Consider the following 25,153-nt stretch of genomic DNA (forward strand, 5'->3'; position numbering starts at 1 on the left):
GAATATAACTACTATAATACTGCCCCCTATGTACACGAATATAACTACTATAATACTGCCCCCTATGTACACGAATATAACTACTATAATACTGCCCCCTATGTACACGGATATAACTACTTTAATACTGCCCCCTATGTACACGGATATAACTACTTTAATACTGCCCCCTATGTACAGGGATATAACTACTATAATACTGCCCCCTATGTACAGGGATATAACTACTATAATACTGCCCCCTATGTACAGGGATATAACTACTATAATACTGCCCCCTATGTACAGGGATATAACTACTATAATACTGCCCCCTATGTACAGGGATATACCGTATATACTCGAGTATAAGCCGAGACCCCTAATTTCAACACAAAAAACTGGGAAAACCTATTGACTCAAGTATAAGCCGAGGGTGGGAAATGCATTGGTTACAGCCTTCCAGTATATAGTCTGCCAGCCCCTTTAGCATACAACCTGCCCAGCCCCTGTAGTAGGAAAAAAAATAACACTGTACTCATCTTTCCGACGTCCCCCATAGGTCCTCTTCTGTCTCAGACAGAAGAGGACCTACGGGTGACGTCAGAAAGGTGAGTTTTGTCTTTATTTTTTTAGTTGACTCGAATATAAGCCGAGTTAGGGTTTTTGAGCACAAATTTTGTGCTGAAAAACTAGGCTTATACTCGAGTATATAAGGTAACTACTATAATACTGCCCCCTATGTACAGGGATATAACTACTATAATACTGCCCCCTATGTACAGGGATATAACTACTATAATACTGCCCCCTATGTACAGGGATATAACTACTATAATACTGCCCCCTATGTACAGGGATATAACTACTATAATACTGCCCCCTATGTACAGGAATATAACTACTATAATACTTCCCCTATGTACAGGAATATAACTACTATAATACTGCCTCCTATGTACAAGAATATAACTACTATAATACAGCCCCCTATGTACAGGAATATAACTACTATAATACTGCCCCCTATGTACAAGAATATAACTACTATAATACTGCCCCCTATGTACAAGAATATAACTACTATAATACTGCCCCCTATGTACAAGAATATAACTACTATAATACAGCCCCCTATGTACAAGAATATAACTACTATAATACAGCCCCCTATGTACAAGAATATAACTACTATAATACTGCCCCCTATGTACAGGAATATAACTACTATAATACTGCCCCCTCAATACAGGAATATAACTGCTATAATACTACCCCCTATGTACAAGAATATAACTACTATAATACTGCCCCCTATGTACAAGAATATAACTACTATAATACTGTCCCCTATGTACAAGAATATAACTACTATAATACTGCCCCCTATGTACAGGAATATAACTACTATAATACTGTCCCCTATGTACAAGAATATAACTACTATAATACTGCCCCCTATGTACAAGAATATAACTACTATAATACTGCCCCCTATGTACAAGAATATAACTACTATAATACTGCCCCCTATGTACAAGAATATAACTACTATAATACAGCCCCCTATGTACAAGAATATAACTACTATAATACTGCCCCCTATGTACAGGAATATAACTACTATAATACTGCCCCCTCAATACAGGAATATAACTGCTATAATACTACCCCCTATGTACAAGAATATAACTACTATAATACTGCCCCCTATGTACAAGAATATAACTACTATAATACTGTCCCCTATGTACAAGAATATAACTACTATAATACTGCCCCCTATGTACAGGAATATAACTACTATAATACTGTCCCCTATGTACAAGAATATAACTACTATAATACTGCCCCCTATGTACAAGAATATAACTACTATAATACTGCCCCCTATGTACAAGAATATAACTACTATAATACTGCCCCCTATGTACAAGAATATAACTACTATAATACTGCCCCCTATGTACAAGAATATAACTACTATAACACTGCCCCCTGTGTACAGGAATATAACTACTATAATACTGCCCCCTATGTACAAGAATATAACTAATATAATACTGCCCCCTATGTACCAGAATATAACTACTATAATACTGCCCCCTATGTACAAGAATATAACTAATATAATACTGCCCCCTATGTACCAGAATATAACTACTATAATACTGCCCCCTATGTACAAGAATATAACTAATATAATACTGCCCCCTATGTACAGGGATATAACTACTATAATACTGCCCCCTATGTACAGGGATATAACTACTATAATACTGGCCCCTATGTACAGGAATATAACTACTATAATACTGGCCCCTATGTACAGGAATATAACTACTATAATACTGGCCCCTATGTACAGGAATATAACTACTATAATACTGGCCCCTATGTACAGGAATATAACTACTATAATACTGCCCCCTATGTACAAGAATATAACTACTATAATACAGCCCCCTATGTACAAGAATATAACTACTATAATACTGCCCCCTATGTACAAGAATATAACTACTATAATACTGCCCCCTATGTACAGGAATATAACTACTATAATACTGCCCCCTCAATACAGGAATATAACTGCTATAATACTACCCCCTATGTACAAGAATATAACTGCTATAATACTGCCCCCTATGTACAAGAAAATAACTACTATAATACTGTCCCCTATGTACAAGAATATAACTACTATAATACTGCCCCCTATGTACAGGAATATAACTACTATAATACTGTCCCCTATGTACAAGAATATAACTACTATAATACTGCCCCCTATGTACAAGAATATAACTACTATAATACTGCCCCCTATGTACAAGAATATAACTACTATAATACTGCCCCCTATGTACAAGAATATAACTACTATAACACTGCCCCCTATGTACAGGAATATAACTACTATAATACTGCCCCCTATGTACAAGAATATAACTACTATAATACTGCCCCCTATGTACCAGAATATAACTACTATAATACTGCCCCCTATGTACAGGAATATAACTACTATAATACTGCCCCCTATGTACAAGAATATAACTACTATAATACTGCCCCCTATGTACAAGAATATAACTACTATAATACTGCCCCCTATGTACAAGAATATAACTAATATAATACTGCCCCCTATGTACAGGAATATAACTACTATAATACTGTCCCCTATGTACACGAATATAACTACTATAATACTGCCCCCTATGTACAGGAATATAACTACTATAATACTGCCCCCTATGTACAGGAATATAACTAATATAATACTGCCACCTGTATTGCACATGCTGCTATCAGTCATTCTCTGTCTATCCGTGTTCTTCTGCAGACGGTATTATTATTCTCTTATATCAGGAATGTCTCATTGGGGTCTATAATGCGGCTGCACCTTTTACTCGAGAGCTTACAATAACCTTATGTCTACACTTAATATTCATTTTCCCCCTTGAATCCTGGTGGCTCTTGAGTTGTGTTTGTTGTTGATCTCGCCATTTTAGCGGTGACCTTGTGTGGAAGGAGTTGGCACCGTACTGCCTGAAAACATCTTAAGTGCCCCTTCTCTGAAATACAACACAGTAATGACACAGAGAGACTGGTAGCGGGTAATTGCTCCACTGCGTATGGCAGCACTTAGCAGGACGGAGAGGCTCGTATTTAGAGCACTTGAATGACTTAGTTTGTAGATTGGCACCTTTCCTTTACAAAGAAGGCACTTAGCCCGTGAGGAAGATTGCAGTCAATTCTCTTCCGATCTCCTGTGGTTTGCTAATGCAGAGAGAATGGGCAGCCTGACGGCCATAACTGGGTCACTCATGTGGGCATGATGTACTATACACGAGACACAGGGGTCTACGGGATGGGCACTGACGAAGGGCAAGGCTGAAACGTTTCCTTTCATCATCTAAGCTTCCCACTTATGGACCTCACAGGAACATCAACTCTGAGATTTTGTCACATGGGTGGAAGAATTCAGATCTCCACTAACCGTATGGACATTGATTCTTGGGTAAAGTTGGACTTCCTGAACGTCAGAAGTGTCCGATGGATTTAAGGTTGGCCTCCCGTGTATGGCTTGCCTTCAAATTTTGGGACATGGCTGAAAAGTTCCGTCAAGTCCTACTAAGAATAGACGCTCATGCTTGGTCATAGTTGTCCATCATAAAAGTGTCCAATGGACTTTTGTGAACCTCACATCTATGGCTTAAGCTTTGAATTTTGGAACGTGGCTGAAAAGTTCCATGGAGCCCTTGGAGTCCTACTAAGAAGGGTCTCTGATGCCGGGCAAGAAGGTCTAGATCATAGTAGACCTTCCAGTTCAACATTGCGTCTTTCAACGTTTTTAAATTTCATATATTTCATCTCTGCGTCAATTCTGGAAAAACTTTCCTTCTTATTTTGGAACATGTCTGGAGAATTTTTTGTTATTAGATGAGCATTGGTAAAGGGTAAGTCATTCCAGTTCGTCACTGGATTTGGGTTCCCTTGTCAGTTCTGTGTTGGGTTCTCCATCAGATTTTGGAAGGAGTCACACCACCACAAACCTTCATGAGTATTACAACAGATGCGGAGCAAAAGACCCTTGTGTAAAGTTGTCCTCCTGGTTCATCAATAGATGTCCAATGGATTTAAGGTTGCTTTTTATGTATCTACCAGGTGTTTCCTTCAGATTTTGGGTCATGGCTGGTCTGTGTGTCCATCGAGCGATGAATGGGCAGTGATGCTGGGTAACACGGCCTAGCTCATGGTTGGCCTTGCGTAATAAGAATGCCCAGTGGATCTAAGGTTGCTTATGTATCTCCCAGATATTACTTTCCTTCAGATCTTGAATCCTGACTGGAAAGTTGTGCAACCTTTGATCTATAATCTGATGCTGGGTATGAAGTTTATCTCATAGTTGGTCTCCCAGTTAATCATAAGAGTGGCCAACAAATGTGAGCTTCAGTTCTTTTTTTTTTTTTAGATCTCCCGGGAATGGCTTCCGATTGGTTTTTGGAACATGGCTGGATGTGTGTCTACCAAGATGTGTGTCTACCAAGCCATAAGAGCCCTGATCCTAGGTCAGGCCATGCTGATACATTTCTTTATGAAGGTGTCCATTACGCAAACTTAATATGAACATGGCTTCTGTGATGTCTATCCATCAGACTTTGGAACAAGGTTGGAAGGACTCAAATCTCCACAGGCCATGATGACTCTGGACACTGATGCTGAGTATTAGAACCTCCATTATATAGTTTGTATTCCAAGTCATTCTCATGGTGTCCAATGGATTCAAAGTTTCCTTCTTTGAATTTCCCTGGAATGGTTCTCCACTAGATTTTGCAACCTGGCTGGAAAACTTTACATCCAAGACTTGATGGTCCTTCCTCCAGTGGGGACTGATGGGTAATATGGTCCATCTTATAATTGGTCTTAGGGCGCATTCACATGGCCGTCTGCGGGGACGTACATGCATCCGCATGTACGTCCCCATAGACGGCAATAGCGGCACACCGATCCGCACACCGCAAAAAGATAGTGCATGCTCTATCACCTCCTCCTCCTCTCCAGTGCACGGCGGGCATACCGCGTGTGAATGGACCCTTAGAGTTTAGTGTTAATGTTTCCAAAAGATTTAAGGTTCCCTTTTACAGACGTTGCCCCCCGTGGCACGGACAGACACTGTTGTTGGGTAAAAGGTCATCGGTCATCATAAGAAAGATGATTCTATAGTAAGAAGATGTTACATGCCGTTTTTCTCTGTGATCCTAGAGGGATAAGCCACGGATCGGCCCCGTGCAGATTAGCCCCTCTTAATGGGAATAATATGGATATCCTCTAAGGACTCTCCCATTTTTGCCCCTTTAGAACATATGTGATCTTCCTACTTCTGAAACTAATCTTGCAGGCACTTCATTACTTTTTATCCTTGCAAAAAAAAAATTTTTTAGAAGGTTTTCCCTGGTGGTGTGTTGTGCATGTGCTCCGTGTGTACCGCTCTACCCCGGTGACCTGTGCCTGTCAGGTGACACTGAGATGAACTGTCTGATTAAGTACCGTCCCCGGGATTATCTACAGATGAGCTGGTAATGTCACCTCACTCATTCCTTCCCCAGCGCCGATACAGACAGACGGAAAGTTCTATCCACAATGTTCCATTATCAGTGATCGTCTACTATATCCTGGAGCCCATCTCTATCCAGAAGTGGAAAGGGGTAAGGAGATGCAGCCAATTTAACCAACTGAGTAACTTGGAAGCTAATGTACAAAGGAACCTGTCAGCAGCAGGTGTGACCATGCATGCATGTACGGCAGCCAGTGTAAGGTATTGTTCCTGGAGAGATGTCTTATCGTACCTTTAATAGGTGTTGTTAGTAGCAGCAGGACTGTGATAAATCCATATATCGTCTTTCTCAAGTGTGCTGGGGGTGTCCTCACACTGCTGTGCTCTTTGCAGCCACAGTTGGGTATTTTCCTACCTTTGTGTATGTTGTTAGTAGCAGCAGGACACTGAAATATGGATTAATATTCCAGGATTGTAGTTTGCTCCTGTGCCGCAATCCTTCAGATTTTTTATTAATGTTCTGTCTATGTCATTTAATAGACAGCAGATCACACATCCAGGGAGCACAAGAACATGCAATAGTGTGTATTGTATCTAATAATGTTCTGTTATCAGAGATAAGATCCCAGGTCTGAACTGTGTCTTACAGTGTGTTTGACGCCTTGGTGTAAGCTCCTTGTGTTTCCATTGATCTACGCGCTGATGGAAAGTTGATGTAAAGTGAAGCCTCCGGTCTTTTACCTCATCAGCCAGACATTCCTGTCCATAAAATGGCGGCAGATGGAGGGTCATGTGATCTCTAAATGTCCAAGGACCTTGATCTTCTCTTCATGAATTCTATCATAAGGTTCTGACAGGGCGATTGGACAGATGGCGGCAGATGGAGGGTCATGTGATCTCTGACCATAAACAAATGTCCTGCAGGACCTTATGATAGTATTCCTGAGTATAAGATCAAGGTCCTGATAGGGCGATTGCTCATGGACAGATAGAGATCACATGACCCACCATTTGCCGCCATTTTATGGACAGGAATGTCCGGCTGATGAGGTAAAAGACATGTAACGTGAAGCCTCCTGTCTTTTACCTCATCAGCCAGAGATTCCTGACCATAAAATGGCGGCAAATGGAGGGTCATGTGGTCTCTATCTGACCATGGACCTTGATCTTCTCTTCATGAATTCTATCATAAGATCCTGACAGGGCGATTGTTCATGGACAGATAGAGATCACATGACCCTCCATCAGCCGCCATTTTATGGTCAGGAATGTCTGGCTGATGAGGTAAAAGACAGGAGGCCTCACTTTACATCTACTAATAGTTTTGATATGTATATTGGTAAATTACCTCATGTCCTGCCCCCACAGTTACACAGATTATAAAAACATGAGGTAAAGCGGCCAATTTTTGTAATGTACAAATTTAAAGTAACTATTCGTGTGGAATATTTCTTTAATTTTTTTTCCTCCTTTGCTCTATTTACCCTCCTGTTATCGGACTTACCTCCATGGGGAGGATATAAGATTTGGTCCAATTGGACCATAATCAATAGAAACGCAGCAAAAAAGAAACCACTTTGGGCAAACACTTCCATAATGACGTCTCTGGAAACTTGGCGGTATAATATCTTGTAGATTATCAGCTCCATTCACCCAGGATCGCTCTGTTCCGGCCAGGCGGGCGCTCCCTCTTGGCACATGGTCTCCGCTCTACAGACGTGTGGGGGTTGTCCTTCAAGGTTATCTCCGAATTAGGGCACAGTCGTGTCTACACGCCATCACTTCCCATAGTCCGGAAACTTCCACAACAAAAGGCTCCATTCAGAACCGTGTCGCCTTGTGCCAGCAGAACCTGGGTGTGATAAACGTAGGGACTTGGACGTCACAGTAATTACCTGCGCCTACGAGTGATAAGGGGCGAGCTCTTACTCACTTGGTCATCAGATATCCATTTGTTTCCACTCATCGTATAGCTGCCCGCTCAGTTTATACAGCTGGCACCGCGGCCATAGACACAGCTGGATGACTGGAGCGAGATTGGCGTCCGGTGGTCCTGTTACCTCTGGCAATCGCTTGCTGTGGCTGGTGGCTACTGCTCAGGGCTCTTTACATGTGAATGGGGGCCTGCAAGTCCTCTGAGGTCTATCACTCCATCCACTCCTATGGGACATCTCAGGTCACCATTCACATTGGTGACATGAGGTACTATCAGTTCCCTCTTCTCTAATCATCATCCACAAAATAGTGAAGGGTAAAATATAATATTTACAAACAAAAGCCCCTTTTTCCCTTTGTACCTGAATATCCCCCCATAAGGAAGAGCCCTGATCTGTGTGGCTCCCGCTTGTCTGCATTGTCTATGGGAGGCTGAGGTGGTCTGAGGTAAGTTTTCTGGTCCACGTCCAGTTTTGGCTGTGATTTTGTTTTTTTTTTCATTCTGCATCCATCAATTAGAAAGTTATATGCAAGAAAATAAACTTTTATAGAAAAGTAGGTCACACTCCTCCTCCAGCTCATTACTGCTCTAAATTGAATGGTTTATTACATGCGGCCAAAAGTTGTCACAATTCTATCCACAGTTTCCTTCTCTGAGAGTCTTGCATCATCCACCAGTTTGGGAACATTCTCTGTCCTTATACCCTGTGTCCTGGGCATCTACAAGTACTGGGGAGGGGGATATATAATGTATATAACTGTTCCTCCTTATGCTTAGCCCTTATACCCTGTGTCCTGCGCATGCGTGCCTCCATGTAATGGGGGAAGGGGATATATAATGTATATTACTGTTCCTCCTTATGCTTAGCCCTTATACCCTGTGTCCTGCGCATGTGCACCTCCATGTACTGGTGGGAAGGGGATACATAATGTAATATTACCGTTTCTTATGCTCAGCCCTTACACCCTGTGCCCTGCACATGCACACCTCCATGTACTGGTGGGAAGGGGATACATAATGTATATTACCGTTTCTTATGCTCAGCCCTTATACCCTGTGCTCTGCACATGCGCACCTCCATGTACTGGTGGGAAGGGGATACATAATGTATATTACCGTTTCTTATGCTCAGCCCTTATACCCTGTGCCCTGCACATGCGCACCTCCATGTACTGGTGGGAAGGGGATACATAATGTATATGACCGTTTCTTATGCTCAGCCCTTATACCCTGTGCCCTGCACATGCGCACCTCCATGTACTGGTAGGAAGGGGATACATAATGCATATTACCGTTTCTTATGCTCAGCCCTTATACCCTGTGCCCTGCACATGCGCACCTCCGTGTACTGGCAACTTTTAACTCATTACTTACTGTGTTTTGCCCATGAATGACGCCTTCACATATTATTGGTTGTTATTACTGATATTTGGCTTACATTGTAAGGATCTTAATCTGAACAACAACCAGTGAAGGCAATATAAAATTAGGGAATTCGGAAGTGAACCCCTGGTGTGGAAAAGAAAACCATTACCAAGCTGTGCCATAGAGATCTTAAAGGACATCTACCACCAGGGTGAGGGGCTTCAGGCTCCAATAACACCTATGGAGCCTGGAGCCACCGAGGCTCATTTGCATACAGTCCTTCATCCTGGTGGTAGATGTTCTTTAAGGATGTGACATGGACAGACCATAGAAGGCGCAGGGGTTACGGTGTGTAGAGTAAGGCCGCCATGCACTTTTACACAGCGGTGATAAGAGCCACAATAAATAGTTGTTTTATTACTGCCACATAAAGTGCTATCACTTTACACTAAGACAATAAACACAAACCTATTGAGAAAGATAAAGGAATGTACAGATCCACGGCGTGACCTCCGTATCCAATCTGTCAGACTGATGCCCTAGTGGATTGACTGAGCTGCATCTACGGTACAGTGGTAGTGGTGACCCGATGAGACCAACCATAGCTGCTGGGCCATGTCCGATAGTAGTCACTACGCCACACATATCCTAATGACTGGTACCTACACCTTTCACCCACACCTGAGAGTCCTCCACAAGATGATGCACAAAAATAGTTGCAAGTTTTCAAAAATAAACAATCCATGTATATAAAATATGTTCTCATCACAGCAAACAGTGTAAAATACTGATATATAAACCTGTGCAGGCTCTGCTAGGGTGGAGCATGACACATACAAAGCACCAATAAGAAAATGCTTTTCTGAAGCTCCACCCCTGAGGAACTGTACTTATCAAAACATACTGTATAAGACCAGGGCCGGATTTAGACAAAGTGGGGCCCTGGGCAAAACTGAAATTAGGGCCCCAAAATAGAACTATTTTATGAACAGTAAGATTGTTCCCTTTAGTCCTGCATGATAAGGGGGTATTATAGGGGTATTAAAGGAGCAATACATCCTCTGCCCAGAAAAGTCCACGTTCAAGGGGCCCCTTTAGGACAGGGGTCCCTGGGCAAATGCCCAACTTACCGCCCCTAACGCCGGCCCTGTATAAGACTTCTTTACAGTGTTTCCATAAGGGTATTTGCAGCCCCGTACACACATTTAGTTCTCAAATAAGATCCTATAGTAAATAAGGGGCAGGAATATGATGTGTAAACGGGAAACTATAGTCACTAATAAAAGACAATACTGTGCCCCTTCCTTCCTAAGGAACTATATTCTAATATTTTATCTTCATATAATACTTCTCTCTTTCTATGAGATTTTCCTCCAGTGTCTGGTGTCTCTGGTGGCTTTATCTCCTCCTGGCACTCTGCCCGCTCAGTGTTTTGTTATCCAAGTGTAAAATAGATTTTCTTTCAGTAATTTTCCTTGGCGTCTGCCCTCTCTCACTCCGTCACATCTGTAAAATCTAGAACTTGTAAGAATGTACAGATAATATTTTGTTCTATGAGAGAACAGCAGTGTGAGGAGCACTTGGAGAAGATTCAGAAGCTTTCTACATTGGAAGACCCATTGGGTTGAGAAGGCTTCCACCTCACAGATGGTCCACGTAATGACGTCCTGGGTGTCACCATGTAGCCTTGAACTGAATAATTCTCCTCTGTTTTTTTGGTTCTGGAAAGTTCTTTGACATTCAGCCTTAAGCCCGGACGGATTAACATCAAGGAACATGAATGTATATGGTGCAGGTAATTGATGGTGACTGCGTAACAAAGATCATAAAGCAGGGTGGTGCAGAGTCACTTATCTGCATGGTAGTAAGGACATGCACCCGCACCCATCAGCACATCTCAGGGTTTGGGAAAGGCTGAAAATCATTGGATAGGGAAAAAAAATTGCAAAAATTGGGATCACAAGTGCAAAAAAGTAAAAGAACACGTGGCCAGACCCCCATGACTCCCCACATGTAGAATCCTGATTCAACGACTGTCACTATGAGTATCGAAGCTCAGTTGATGGTGTAAAATGGGGCCAGAATATGTTAAAACCTCAACCAAACATGGAGCATTTCCAGATGGGAATAGGACAGACTGGAAAGCAAAGTTTGAATGCCCCAACTTTTTAAGGGGTCATAGCGCTGGTGACATGGGATAGCCACAGGTTCCATTATTCCATTCCATCTTCTCCAGGCTCCGTTACATCTATGAAAGGTGGTGAAGAGGTTAATTCCTCGAAATGCTATTCCAGGAGCAGCAGGGACCTCATACCAGACGGATACCCCCTCCCTTTTATGTGATTACTGGGTGCCACAATGCCCATCCCTGTGTATTATTACATGTAATGGGCAGCACTTCTCCGAGGCAGAGACTATACTCCCCCCCCCCATCGCTCCTCACTACACAGACCCTATTGTTCCTACATTTAAAAAAAAAATTATAATATGGTTAACTGGTTAAGTGCTGCGGCGCTGCATTTACTACAAGAATGTGAACTATGAAGCAAGATGCCCTTAAAGTGGAGTAGAGTATAAGTGTGCACTCACTGTCAAGAGCTCGCTGCGGCGCATAGACTATTATGTATGTGTTTCACTATTAAAATATACAGCATGAAGATAGGATTCAATAAAGTTATCTCTGTTTTGTATATAAAGTTCAGATGCAAATCTGTGCCTCTCCATGGTTGCAGACTACGACACAGCTCGTGTAGTCTGTTACTTGCGGCAACATTGTTACAATCTGCTGGTTGTGGTTCCGCTGCCTTATATAACTGGATTGACTTTGGACTTTAGAGATCTCTCTGGTTTTTACTGTTTAACCCCTAGATTGAATTTCACTACAGGGTGGAGACCAGGTCACTACCTCTTGATTTAGTCTCTGCATAACCTGACTAAGGGCGAAACACTGGACACCAGGTGAAGAAGGGTCAGGCATAAGCCAAGGTCTGGACTGCTGAAATTTGAAAGTCAAGCCATAGGTTAGGTTGGGCAGACTACACAGGGTTTGTTTGTAGTCTGTAACCACGGTGACATGTAGATCTGCAAAAGAGATAAGACAATTTTAATCCAGTCTGTTCTATGAGTTGAAGCAGTGATGTATGAAAAGTGTCTTATGGGTCTATGTGGAGCCAAATTTATTACACCTTTGCTGGATTTTTGATAAATTCGGCACAAATTGTGCAATTCTTGTTGGGTCTTCCAATTATCTGCACCATGGAAAATTACCTCCCCGTCTAAAGGAAACACAGAACGTCTTGTAAATCTGATGGATGCTGCTGTTTAGCGAGATATAACCCGCTGCCCCTGACAAGTCATGACTCTGCAGCTCGTAAAGCGCTGGTGCCATGGCTGCGGGCACGGAGAGGAGTCCCGTGTGCGCTAGGGTAATTTTCCACCTCGTGCCTCTCAGGATTCACAGGTTAGGTCCATGTTGTGAAATCCAGTGATAAATCTCAGCTGAAGTGTCACTGCTCGTAGCGGCCATTCAGTATCTAACTATGAAATTGTGAAATAACGTGGAATGTGAGGTGAGAATTGTGACATCTGGAAGAATTCGAAAAATTTACTCACAAGATTATAACATCCATCCAGGATTTTAGTCCAATCTAGAATGATCAGGATTCCCCTGAGAAACATCTATAAAATGTGTCATCTCTAGAACGAGCATCTCTCGTCTTGGAGGACCCGGAATATCCATGAATTACATTGTAGTTTTGATTGAAAACAGTGTAATGCCTTTTTTCACCTGCAGGGGTGCTGCAGGGGGTCAGGACCTTTAGTAAATGTAACCTTGGCTTTGGGTTACAAATCAACTAGTGTTCAATTCTCCTACAGCGCCTCCGCAGGGAATCTGAAGCATTACACTATTCAGAATGGGTTGCCCTTAAAGTGTTTAGACACTTTGGGGCTCATTTACTAAGGGCTCCGGGGACTGCACTTTCGTCGGACATCCCCACGATTTCCGTTTTGAGCCGCTGGGACAGGTATTTAAAAGGGATTTTTGGCGCACACGATCGGATTTTGGTGCCGGCTTTCATCCGACACAGAGCAGGCCGTCGGGCGAACTGACGGTTTTGGACAAACTGCAGGATGTAACTTAAAAATTGTGTCGCAAGCCCAAGCACTTACATGCATCGGGAAGAAGAAGGTGAACGCCAGCGGGCCTGAGCAGGGAAGCGACACATGCAGGATATCGGGCGCATGATCTTCATGAATTGTGGCAGAGTTCATCCTCGTCAGACAGTCCTGTTCAGGGATCGCGCAGGGACCGGGTAAGTAAATGTGCCCCTTTGTGTCCTCCATTCAAGGGCCCATGATGCCTCCATGGTGTCACATCTCCCATATCTCTATAGTCTGCCGGAATCGTAGACTTATCAGATGACGCGTGGATTCTGCAGTCGTCAGCTCCATGTTCATTGTATTTATTCCCTCCATACTGGGAAAGTGCAGACGCCGACATTTTCATGGTGGTGGGCACATTAATCACGCCGCGCGGAGTGAAGACATTTATTGCATCCTAATGCTGGGGGAGGGGGGGACAGAACTATCATCAGGTCGCTATTCACACAATGGACCATCAAAGACACCAGAACAGATCAGAAGGAGGAATCTCCGGTGATAGTGGTTGTCCTCCATGTGAGGTCCTAACAGGACTGCCCCTTTAAAGGTTCTCTCCACCTTCATGTACAACTTCCTGGAATAACATTAATGTCATTGAAAGGTGTCGTTAATAATACTGATTATCTTGTGATGATGGGATAAATGTGGAAGAACTTGACCAGAAAGAGTAGGACATCTCCACCTCACACCAAGGGGTGGACTAGAAAGATGTAGGTCTTCATCCCGCTTCTCCCTGGTTCCATGATCCAGTGTTGTGCTGACATCCGATCTGGTGAACTTACATGTGTGGGGCCTCCTGGTCTCTAGGGACATGGGAAGAGTTAAGGGTTTAGTCTAAAACCATTCAGAATGCCCAGGGTGACCCAAATGTACCACTTGGAAAAGACCCTGGTGGATGCAATCGGAATGACCATTCCAATGGACAACCTTGGCTCCTGATAACATGTTACTCCCTCACCATAACACTACACCTACACTACCTCCTTTCATTCCCCGGGCCACATTATAAAAATATTCAGGAATGGTGTGAGGAACATGTCAAAAACTTCAAGGTGATGACTAGCCTTTAGATTTCCCCATCCATCATCTGCCTGAAAACTAAGTCTGATCCAAGATTCGCTGATAATGTCTTGGTTCCAGATACCACAGGACCTGAGTAGAGGTCTAGTAGGACCTCACCCCATAGGGTCACATCTGCGCTGGTGGCATTTGAAGAGACCACATACTAATAGCCTATGGGCAGATCGTTGCCTGCTCAGGATCTTATTGTCCCTCTTATTCATTGGCCGCGTGTTACTTATGGATTTAGAACCTTGTGATCTCCTCCTGTCTTGATCCTTGAGTATATTGCTCCCCGTCCCGCTGCCTGGGAGGGCACAGGAGCCGACATAGGAGGGAGGGCAACTCATTTACCTTCTTGGCAGGAAGATTATTGACTTGAGAAATGATTGAGATAAGAGCACATTAGAGGCGAGTGTGATTGGTCGCCCCGGACTCGGCTGCTGCATTTTATTGCTTTTCATAAGGAGAAGTAAAGTACTTGAGACAACATCTTCACATGGAGTCAGTCTAGAAGGTCCTGTCATAGGTGAAGACATCTCCAGGCGGACATCCCGGTAAGTAAACTCAGAAAACTTAACACTATACAAACTGTTATGTAATAATAGCTGTCATGTATTTTTTTTTACTTTAATTTTTTATGCCTTTTTGGGTAATTATTAGATAATTTTGGCTTTTTAGCTCAGCACCGAGCATTGGGTGGGGGGATAAACCTTCCCGATTAAATGTGCGATTTCTTCACATTGTAGCTGGGGGAAACCCACAATTTTTCCCAAATCTCACCACCTAATTTGTCTTTTGAAGAATTTTAACTTCCCTCTATAGGGGGACGACATTAACCCCTTAACACCACAGCCCTTTTTCATAATTTTTTTGTTTGTTTCCCTTTTACGCTCCCCTACTTCAGAAATCCATAACTTTTTTTATTTTTCTGTGTACGGAGCATAATGAGGACTTGTTTTTTGTGTAACAAATTGTACCTCCTAGTGATGGTTTTTAATATTCGGTGCCGTGTATTGGGAAATGGGGAAAAAAAATCCAAATGTGGTTAAAACACATTTGCGTCACCTTCTTGTGGGCTCTGTGCGCTCCCAATGGCACCTCTTATGTATTTTTTGGTTCGGTATCATCACAGAGATACTAAATTGATATACTGTAGGTTTTATGTTTTAATAGATTTTTAAAAATTTTAATTTTTTGTAAAAATAAAAATCTTCCCAGTTTTCCGTACGCTGACACATAACCTTTTCGTACTTCGGTGTACGGAGTTTTATGAGGGGTCATTTTTTTGCCGGGACGAGCTGATTTTTTAATTGCCACCTTTTTTGGGACAATCGTTGGATTATTTTTTATTTAAAATGTTATGTATTGCTAAAGGGCAGTAAAGTGTCAGCATTCTGGCGCTATTTTCCGTTATCAGGTTCACTGCTAGGAAAAAAAATGTACGATTTGATAGATCAGGAATTATAGGATGTAACGATACAGAACGTGTGTGTGATTTTCTTTGTTTAGTTTGATATCATTTCAAGGGAAAGGGGGTAAACTTCTTAGTTTTTTGTGAATTTAAAATTTTTTTTAAATATTTTTTTTTTACTCTATTTTTAGACCTCCTCGGGTAACTGAACCCTAGGGGGTCTGATCAGTCCTCCCATATGCTGCAATATGACTGAATTCACAGTCCAACTGTTTCAGTCTCTTACTCATAGAACATTACGGATCCGGTGTGCAGTCTAACGGAGATTCCTTGCTGTCATCATGACCCTTTGTTGCCCCCCGATGACATCACCGGGGGTAGGAGGGCAACAATCTCAGCCAAAATGTTGGCACCCACACGCTGACAGCATTGAAATGGTTAACGCCCACGATAGGTGCCAGAACCAACCCGGGACCCTATAATGCATATAAGGCAGCAAACATGCACCTAGTATGAAGAGGTACAGATCCACTCCCCCCTCCCCCTGCTTGTTGATGGTTTCTAAAATCCTATTCATGCAGCAGGACACTCTGTGAGTAAATATATTTTGGGGAATTTTTTGGTAATATGGACTACCCCTTTAAGACGCGCCCCCTTATAGAGAAATGTGCCCCTAGCCTGCGTCATAATATATACCCCCATAGAGTATAGAGCGGAGATAATCTCTGTCATTATATTATGGAGAAGATTGCGGCTATTAGGAAAGTATAGAGACTGATATTACTGTAATATGGATAATTGTTTGGGATGGGGGGGGGTGTAAATCACTTGGATGGGGTCATAAATGGGACACGTCATGAAAAGGAAACTTGACCTGAAAGTTGCTGACTTCATTTTACCCATATCAAAAGCCCCCAAGCGTTGTGTTCTCACCCGTAGAAGATCTTGTACCTCGAATAGGGCGATCCTGCACATTGCCAGCGGTGACTGTGATATAAATCTCCTAGGAATTGTAGATAAGGGAAAATGCTTAGGTCAGAAATCAAAGATCACTCACCTGAGCTATCACACAGATGCCTTCAGTCCTAGATTGTACCTTCACATGAGGATTATCCAGTGAAGGAAGGGTCCACTTACATGGAACCTATTGATGAAGTGTCCACCTACACAGAACCCATTAATGAAGGGTCCAACTACACGGAACCCATTGATGAAGGGTCCAGCTACTTGGAACCCATTGATGAAGGGTCCACCTACACAAAATCTATTGATGAAGGGTCCAACTACACGGAACCCATTAATGAAGGGTCCAACTACATGGAACCCATTGATGAAGGGTCCACCTACAAGGAAACCCATTGATGAAGGGTCCACCTACAAGGAAACCCATTGATGAAGGGTCCACCTACACAGAACCCATTGATGAAGAGTGCACCTACAGAGAACTCATTGATGAAGGGTCCACCTACAAGGAAACCCATTGATGAAGAGTGCAGCTACAGAGAACTCATTGATGAAGGGTCCACCTACACAGAACCCATTGATGAAGAGTGCACCTACAGAGAACTCATTGATGAAGGGTCCACCTACACAGAACCCATTGATGAAGGGTCCACCTACAGAGAACTCATTGAGGAAGAGTTCACCTACACAGAACCCATTGATGAAGGGTCCACCTACACAGAACCCATTGATGAAGGGTCCACCTACACAGAACCCATTGATGAAGGGTCCACCTACAGAGAACCCATTGAGGAAGAGTGCACCTACACAGAACCCATTGATGAAGGGTCCACCTACACAGAACCCATTGATGAAGGGTCCACCTACAGAGAACCCATTGAGGAAGAGTGCACCTACAGAGAACTCATTGATGAAGGGTCCACCTACACAGAACCCATTGATGAAGGGTCCACCTACAGAGAACTCATTGAGGAAGAGTGCACCTACACAGAACCCATTGATGAAGGGTCCACCTACACAGAACCCATTGATGAAGGGTCCACCTACACAGAACCCATTGATGAAGGGTCCACCTACACAGAACCCAGTTATGACCTGACATTCTGTACATATATTATGGTTTGGAACAAAAGTGCATAGGGGGAACTACTAAATAAATCCAAAAATGTGCAAAACCCCAATCTGCCTGCGGAGGTGCTACAGGAGTGATGAATATGCCTTTATGTTCCCCCAAAGTGCAAGATCCCTTGAAGTCTCTGGCAGTAGGAGACATAAAGCTGGCAGGGAGTGCGTGTAGCTATGAATTTGGGTTTTTGTGGACTATGTACATAAGGTGTCTGGATTATAAATAGCTCCCCGATTGCACAGATTAAGCAGTTTACAGGAAGGGGGTCACCTTGGGAAAACCTGTCTGCACAAGGCAAACAAAACTGAGCGTCTGTATGTGGAGCGCAAACACCATCTTATCCCTTAGTGCTCTTTCCAATTATAACTTCAGTCACGTTTTTAGGATGTGATCCAATTACTGCACCCAAAATATCCCATCACACAGTCACATAGATGTGCAACAGCCAACCTGTGCTACTTTATATGAAAGTGCTGTGTATACAGCTCCTCTGCAGGTCTATGTGTCTCCATGGTTACAGACTACAAACCAACCCTGTGTAGTCTTACATTATTACATACATGTGGTGACTTTTACTGTAATACAGGAATGCAGCATCTTGGTTTGTTTGTAGTCTGTAACCATGGAGACACATCGACCAGTGCAGGAGCTGTATACACAGAATGGCACCATATACTATATATATTGTTGTTTTCTGTTCACTAGATTCAGCCATGATGGACACAGAACTCGGGAACATGAACTTCAAAGAAATGGAAGAAATTGCACCCCAAAAGGAGAAAAAGCCCCACTGGTTTGAGGTTTATGTGCAGCCGTGTCTGGCCGAGCTGCTGGGCACCACCCTCTTCGTGTTTGTCGGGTGCCTTTCCGTCATTGAGAGTTCACCGGACACAGGCAGACTCCAGCCGGCACTGGCCCACGGACTCGCCCTAGGACTCACCATCGCCATCCTCGGAGGCATCAGGTAAATGTCCCTGCTGAGACCATATATATATATATATATACCCCAGTGACCATATATCATATACTCCATAACCCCAACACCAGTGACCGTATATCACATTCCCAGGCTCCACTACAGGAATAACAAGGACAAGACAATGTACCGGGGACTTACTAAAAGAATCTGAGATTGGGGGGACAGGACAGGGACACGCTGACACTTGGGGGACAGGACAGGGACACGCTGACACTTGGGGGACAGGACAGGGACACGCTGACACTTGGGGGACAGGACAGGGACACGCTGACACTTGGGGGACAGGACAGGGACACGCTGACACTTGGGGGACAGGACAGGGACACGCTGACACTTGGAGGACAAGACAGGGACACGCTGACACTTGGGGGGCAGGACGGGGACACGCTGACACTTGGGGGACAGGACAGGGACACGCTGACACTTGGAGGACAAGACAGGGACACGCTGACACTTGGGGGACAGGACGGGGACACGCCGACACTTGGGGGACAGGACGGGGACACGCCGACACTTGGGGGACAGGACGGGGACACGCCGACACTTGGAGGACAAGACGGGGACACGCTGACACTTGGGGGACAGGACGGGGACACGCCGACACTTGGGGGACAGGACAGGGACACGCTGACACTTGGGGGACAGGACAGGGACACGCTGACACTTGGGGGACAGGACAGGAACACGCTGACACTTGGGGGACAGGACAGGGACACGCTGACACTTGGGGGGATAGGACAGGGACACGCTGACACTTGGGGGACAGGACAGGAACATGCTGACACTTGGGGGACAGGACAGGGACACGCCGACACTTGGGGGGACAGGACAGGAACATGCTGACACTTGGGGGGACAGGACAGGGACACGCTGACACTTGGGGGACAGGAGAGGGACATGCTGACGCTTGGGGGGACAGGACACGGACACGCTGACACTTGGGAGACAGGACAGGGACACGCTGACACTTGGGGGACAGGACAGGGAACCGCTGACACTTGGGGGACAGGACAGGGAACCGCTGACACTTGGGGGACAGGGACACGCTGACACTTGGGGGACAGGACAGGGACACGCTGACACTTGGGGGACAGGACAGGAACACGCTGACACTTGGGGGACAGGACAGGGACACGCTGACACTTGGGGGGATAGGACAGGGACACGCTGACACTTGGGGGACAGGACAGGAACATGCTGACACTTGGGGGACAGGACAGGGACACGCCGACACTTGGGGGGACAGGACAGGAACATGCTGACACTTGGGGGGACAGGACAGGGACACGCTGACACTTGGGGGACAGGAGAGGGACATGCTGACGCTTGGGGGGACAGGACACGGACACGCTGACACTTGGGAGACAGGACAGGGACACGCTGACACTTGGGGGACAGGACAGGGAACCGCTGACACTTGGGGGACAGGACAGGGAACCGCTGACACTTGGGGGACAGGACAGGGAACCGCTGACACTTGGGGGACAGGACAGGGACACGCTGACACTTGAGGGACAGGACAGGGACACGCTGACACTTGGGGGACAGGACAGGGACACACTGACACTTGGGGTACAGGACAGGGACACACTGACACTTGGGGGACAGGACAGGGACACGCTGACACTTGGGGAACAGGACAGGGACACGCTGACACTTGGGGTACAGGACAGGGACATTATTACCATTACTGGGGTTCGGCGGCTGTGGTGTGAATTTACGTCTCTATTTCTTGTAACCATTAACCGGCATCAGAGAAGAGAAAGGTAAACTGTTATGGCTGAGTGCAGCGGCCGCTGAGATAAGGAGCCACGACATCTCCTTGTATCCAGTCACTTATTATGTGTGCAGTACACAGCCCTACACCTGCCGAGTACACGGGTCACTATCTATCTATGTCCACCTGGAGGCGATGTCACTCCCACTATTCCAATCCCTGCGTTGGGACTTTCCTTCTCACCATAACAAATCCTGACTGTTCCCAGTGCACACAACCCAGAGTCTATAATGTCCTGGTGGGCCGGGGTGGGGATGGGGAGGTGCAGACCTCTCATCTCATTACTTATCTTTATGATTTTAGTGGTGGACATTTTAACCCTGCGGTGTCCCTGGGCGCCTTTATCATCGGAGGACTCAATATGATCCTGGTGGTGCCATACTGGATTTGCCAACTTTGCGGAGGGATGATTGGAGCGGCACTTGCCAAGGTATGACAACACGTAGCACTTAGGGCAGTACCAGCAGTCTAGGGCAGTGTTCATACATATATGGTGCCTTGTACCTATCTGTCAGGTCTCTCCACTTACCTGCTGTGTATTTTCCAGGCTCTGACATTGGAAAACAACTACACCAGCGCCGGCGGAGCTGCCTTTAATGTTGTGACCAGTGATAGCCAGGTTCCCCGGGCCCTTGGGGCGGAGATAGTCATGACATTGTTCTTGGTGCTCGCTGTCTGCATGGGAGCCATCAATAATAAGACGGCCACTCCTCTGGCCCCGTTCTGCATAGGATTCACTGTGGCCGTGGACATCTTGGCTGGGTAAGTAAAAACCTCTCACCTCCTACTCTTCACCTCCTCTAATAGACCTCGTTCCACGGATTCCAGCGCAGTTGGAATTTTCTCTCTAGCCCGCACAGTTCCCGAGCAATCGCCTACTATGGTATCACAATCCAATATGCTAATTCCGATCCCTACTGTCAGGGGGGCAGCAATGACCACCTACCTGACTGTAAAGAATTGGATTCCAAACTTAGCAGAACTGATTGCTCGGAAATTATAGGGGCTAGAGAAAAAATTCCAAATCCTCCAGAATCACTGGAGCGACGTCTGTGAATGGAGGTAAGAGTTGGAGTTACTGGTGGTGGTGGGAACCTCCTCTTTAAATCCAACATAAGCATCTGCAACTATAATCTTTTGACCAAGATTCAAGACAAAACATTCTTCTTTCCTCATCTTTGATCATCTTTTTCGCATTCTTCTCTAGTGCTGCACCTTTTCTTTAGAATTCGCTTCTCCAAAGCTTATAACAATACAGAGTCACCTGTGCCCATAGGATTTATATTGGAGTAGATGTTCTCCTACACACACAACTCCACTCCATGATAACCGTTTCTGGAAGATCATGGCTCCCGTTTTCTGTGTGGCTCCTGATTTTCACATTTTGTCCTTGATGTATTTCAGAGGGGCCATTTCTGGAGCCTGCATGAACCCCGCCAGAGCCTTCGGTCCTGCTGTGGTGGCCAATTACTGGGCATATCACTGGATATACTGGGTTGGACCCATGATTGGTGGTCTACTAGTTGGAGGAATAATAAGGTAAATATACTTTGGTATAATACCCTCACATAGTGTATAAATAATACCGCCATACAGTGCTCAAACAATGCTATATACAACACCCAAATGATATGCAGTGAGCAATATGAATGGCCACCTACCCCCCACATAATTATCATTATTTATATTATCATATAGTAACTATTAGTATAATACCCTTACATAGTGTATAAATAATACCGCCATACAGTGCCCTATGCTACATACAACACCCAAATGATATGTGCGGTGAGCGGTATGAATGGCCACCTACCCTCCAAATAATTATCATTATTTATATTATCATTAAGTAACTATTAGTATAGTGTATAAATAATACCGCCATACCATGCCCACATAATATCGCCACGCCATGGCCAGATAATCAGCGATGAGCGCTGTGGATTGTATGAGTGACCACTCGACTCCCGAGTGAAGCTGTATGAAATAATGGCGCGTGATGAAATAATGGCGCCATACAATTCCCAAATACAACCGCCATGCAATGAATAATCAAGATGGTAACTCCCGCTCTTATCTTTTTTTTGTAAGGTTATTGTTCGGAGACCCGAAAATCCGCCTGTTTCTGAAGTGACGTAATGCAAAGAGTCTCTCCTCCGACTTCCGGGCTCCTCCTGCCCCGCCAGCAGGGGGCGCTGATAACCAATTCACTTCTACAGAACAAGAGACTTGTGTTCCACCCCATGAACTCACACAGATGGCTATGAATACCTGGAGAGAGGGTCCGACCAGCCCCCCTCTACACCCACATACACTCACCCAATGCCAGGAGTCTAAAGGTGATGCCGAGGAGACCCAGTCACTGCTGACACCTCGGGCCGAGCACCACTAGGGGAGGCTCTTACCTACTTACCTGCTCTGAAATATGGACCTTGTAAACCTCAGTTTATGCAAATGACTGCTACAGGCTCAAAGGATTCTGGGATTGCTTTCACTCTCCCTAAGGCAAGCAGAGCACTACATAGCAGTATGCAAGTCACAGGAAGCTAAAGCTTTACTATAGCTGCCCCAGACGTACTAACCACCGTGTGGTTCTATCTACTATAGTCTTGTAATTATACTATATGCTATTCTTATCCCTTGTCTGCTGGGTCATGGGCATTATATAATCAGGACCCCCGACAAGACCACTGTGATAATCAGACCCCAAACCACTGTAATAATCAGGACCCCCGACAAGACCACTGTGATAATCAGATCCCAGACCAGACCATTGTAATACTGAGACCCTAGACCAGTGTAATAATCAAAACCCAGACCACTGTAATAGTCAGACCCCCCGACAAGACCACTGTGATAATCAGACCCCAGACAACTGTAATAATCAGGACCCCCAACAGGACCACTGTGATAATCAGACCCCAGACCACATGTAATAATCAGACCCCAGACCAGACCACTGTAATACTGAGACCCTAGACCAGTGTAATAATCAAAACCCAGACCACTGTAATAGTCAGACCCCAGGCCACTCTAATAATCAGGACCCCCGACAAGACCACTGTGATAATCAGACCCCAGACCACATGTAATAATCAGACCCCAGACCAGACCACTGTAATACTGAGACCCTAGACCAGTGTAATAATCAAAACCCAGACCACTGTAATAGTCAGACCCCAGGCCACTCTAATAATCAGGACCCCCGACAAGACCACTGTGATAATCAGACCCCAGACCACTGTAATAATCAGGACCCCCAACAGGACCACATGTAATAATCAGACCCCAGACCAGACCACTGTAATACTGAGACCCTAGACCACTGTAATGATCAAAACCCAGACCACTGTAATAGTCAGACCCCAGACCACTCTAATAATCAGGACCCTCGACCAGACCACTGTGGTACTGAGACCCTAGACCACTGTAATAGTCAGACCCCAGACCACTGTAATAATCAGACTCCAGCCCCGACCACTGTAATACTGAGACCCTAGACCACTCTAATAATCAGAGCCCAAACCTACACCCAGAGCAGTTTCTTGGTCATTTGACCAACAGGACAAACCTTAAAATATGCACCTCCCCCCAAGCCAACTATTGTTGACCACTGCTACAAAGCTTAGGTCCTGCAGAACCTCATAATACACACCTCAGCTGCTGCAGAACATCGTTATACACACCTCATGCTGCCACGGATCCACATAATACACATCTCAGGTGCTGCAGAACCTCATATTGCACACCTCAGGTGCTGCGGAACCTCATAATACAAACCTCAGCTGCTGCAGAACCTCATAATACACATCTCAGGTTCTGCGGAACCTCATAATACAAACCTCAGGTGCTGTAGAACCTCATAGTACACACCTCAGGTCCTGCAGAACCTCATAATCCACACCTCAGCTGCTGCAGAACCTCATAATACACACCTCAGGTGCTGCAGAACCTCATAATACACATCTCAGGTTCTGTGGAACCTCATAATACAAACCTCAGGTGCTGTAGAACCTCATAAAACACACCTCAGGTCCTGCAGAACCTCATAATCCACACCTCAGCTGCTGCAGAACCTCATAATACACACATCTCAGGTGCTGCAGAGCCTCATAATACACACCTCAGCTGCTGCAGAACCTCATAATACACATCTCAGGTGCTGCAGAGCCTCATAATACACACCTCAGCTGCTGCAGAACCTCATAATACACATCTCAGGTGCTGCTTAAATCAATTTTAGACCTCAGCCGGAACCTTAAATATATTTTGAACCTTTCTATTAAACTTAAAATTACAATGAGACCCTTAATATAATTACACACCCCAG

At 44.8% G+C, this 25,153-nt stretch overlaps 1 protein-coding gene across 2 annotated transcripts; it reads left to right on the top strand.

Annotated features, from left to right (window-relative positions):
• The first annotated feature begins 6,054 nt into the window (after nt 1-6,054).
• Nucleotides 6,055-23,794, top strand: AQP8 (aquaporin 8). Of its 2 annotated transcripts, none has more exons than XM_072120079.1 (6): nt 6,055-6,194; nt 18,773-19,031; nt 21,127-21,253; nt 21,371-21,585; nt 22,228-22,362; nt 22,915-23,794. In XM_072120079.1, exons 2-6 carry the CDS (start codon nt 18,781-18,783, stop codon nt 22,955-22,957), a joined length of 771 nt encoding a protein of 256 aa, XP_071976180.1. In that variant the 5' UTR covers nt 6,055-6,194; nt 18,773-18,780; the 3' UTR covers nt 22,958-23,794. The 2 variants fall into 2 exon arrangements, with proteins under 2 accessions (XP_071976180.1, XP_071976179.1); XM_072120078.1 differs by lacking the exon at nt 6,055-6,194 and adding an exon at nt 14,971-15,121.
• The last annotated feature ends 1,359 nt before the right edge of the window (nt 23,795-25,153 follow it).

The sequence above is a fragment of the Engystomops pustulosus genome, chromosome 8 (genome assembly GCF_040894005.1).
Source record: "Engystomops pustulosus chromosome 8, aEngPut4.maternal, whole genome shotgun sequence".
Taxonomy (NCBI): Eukaryota; Metazoa; Chordata; class Amphibia; order Anura; family Leptodactylidae; genus Engystomops; species Engystomops pustulosus.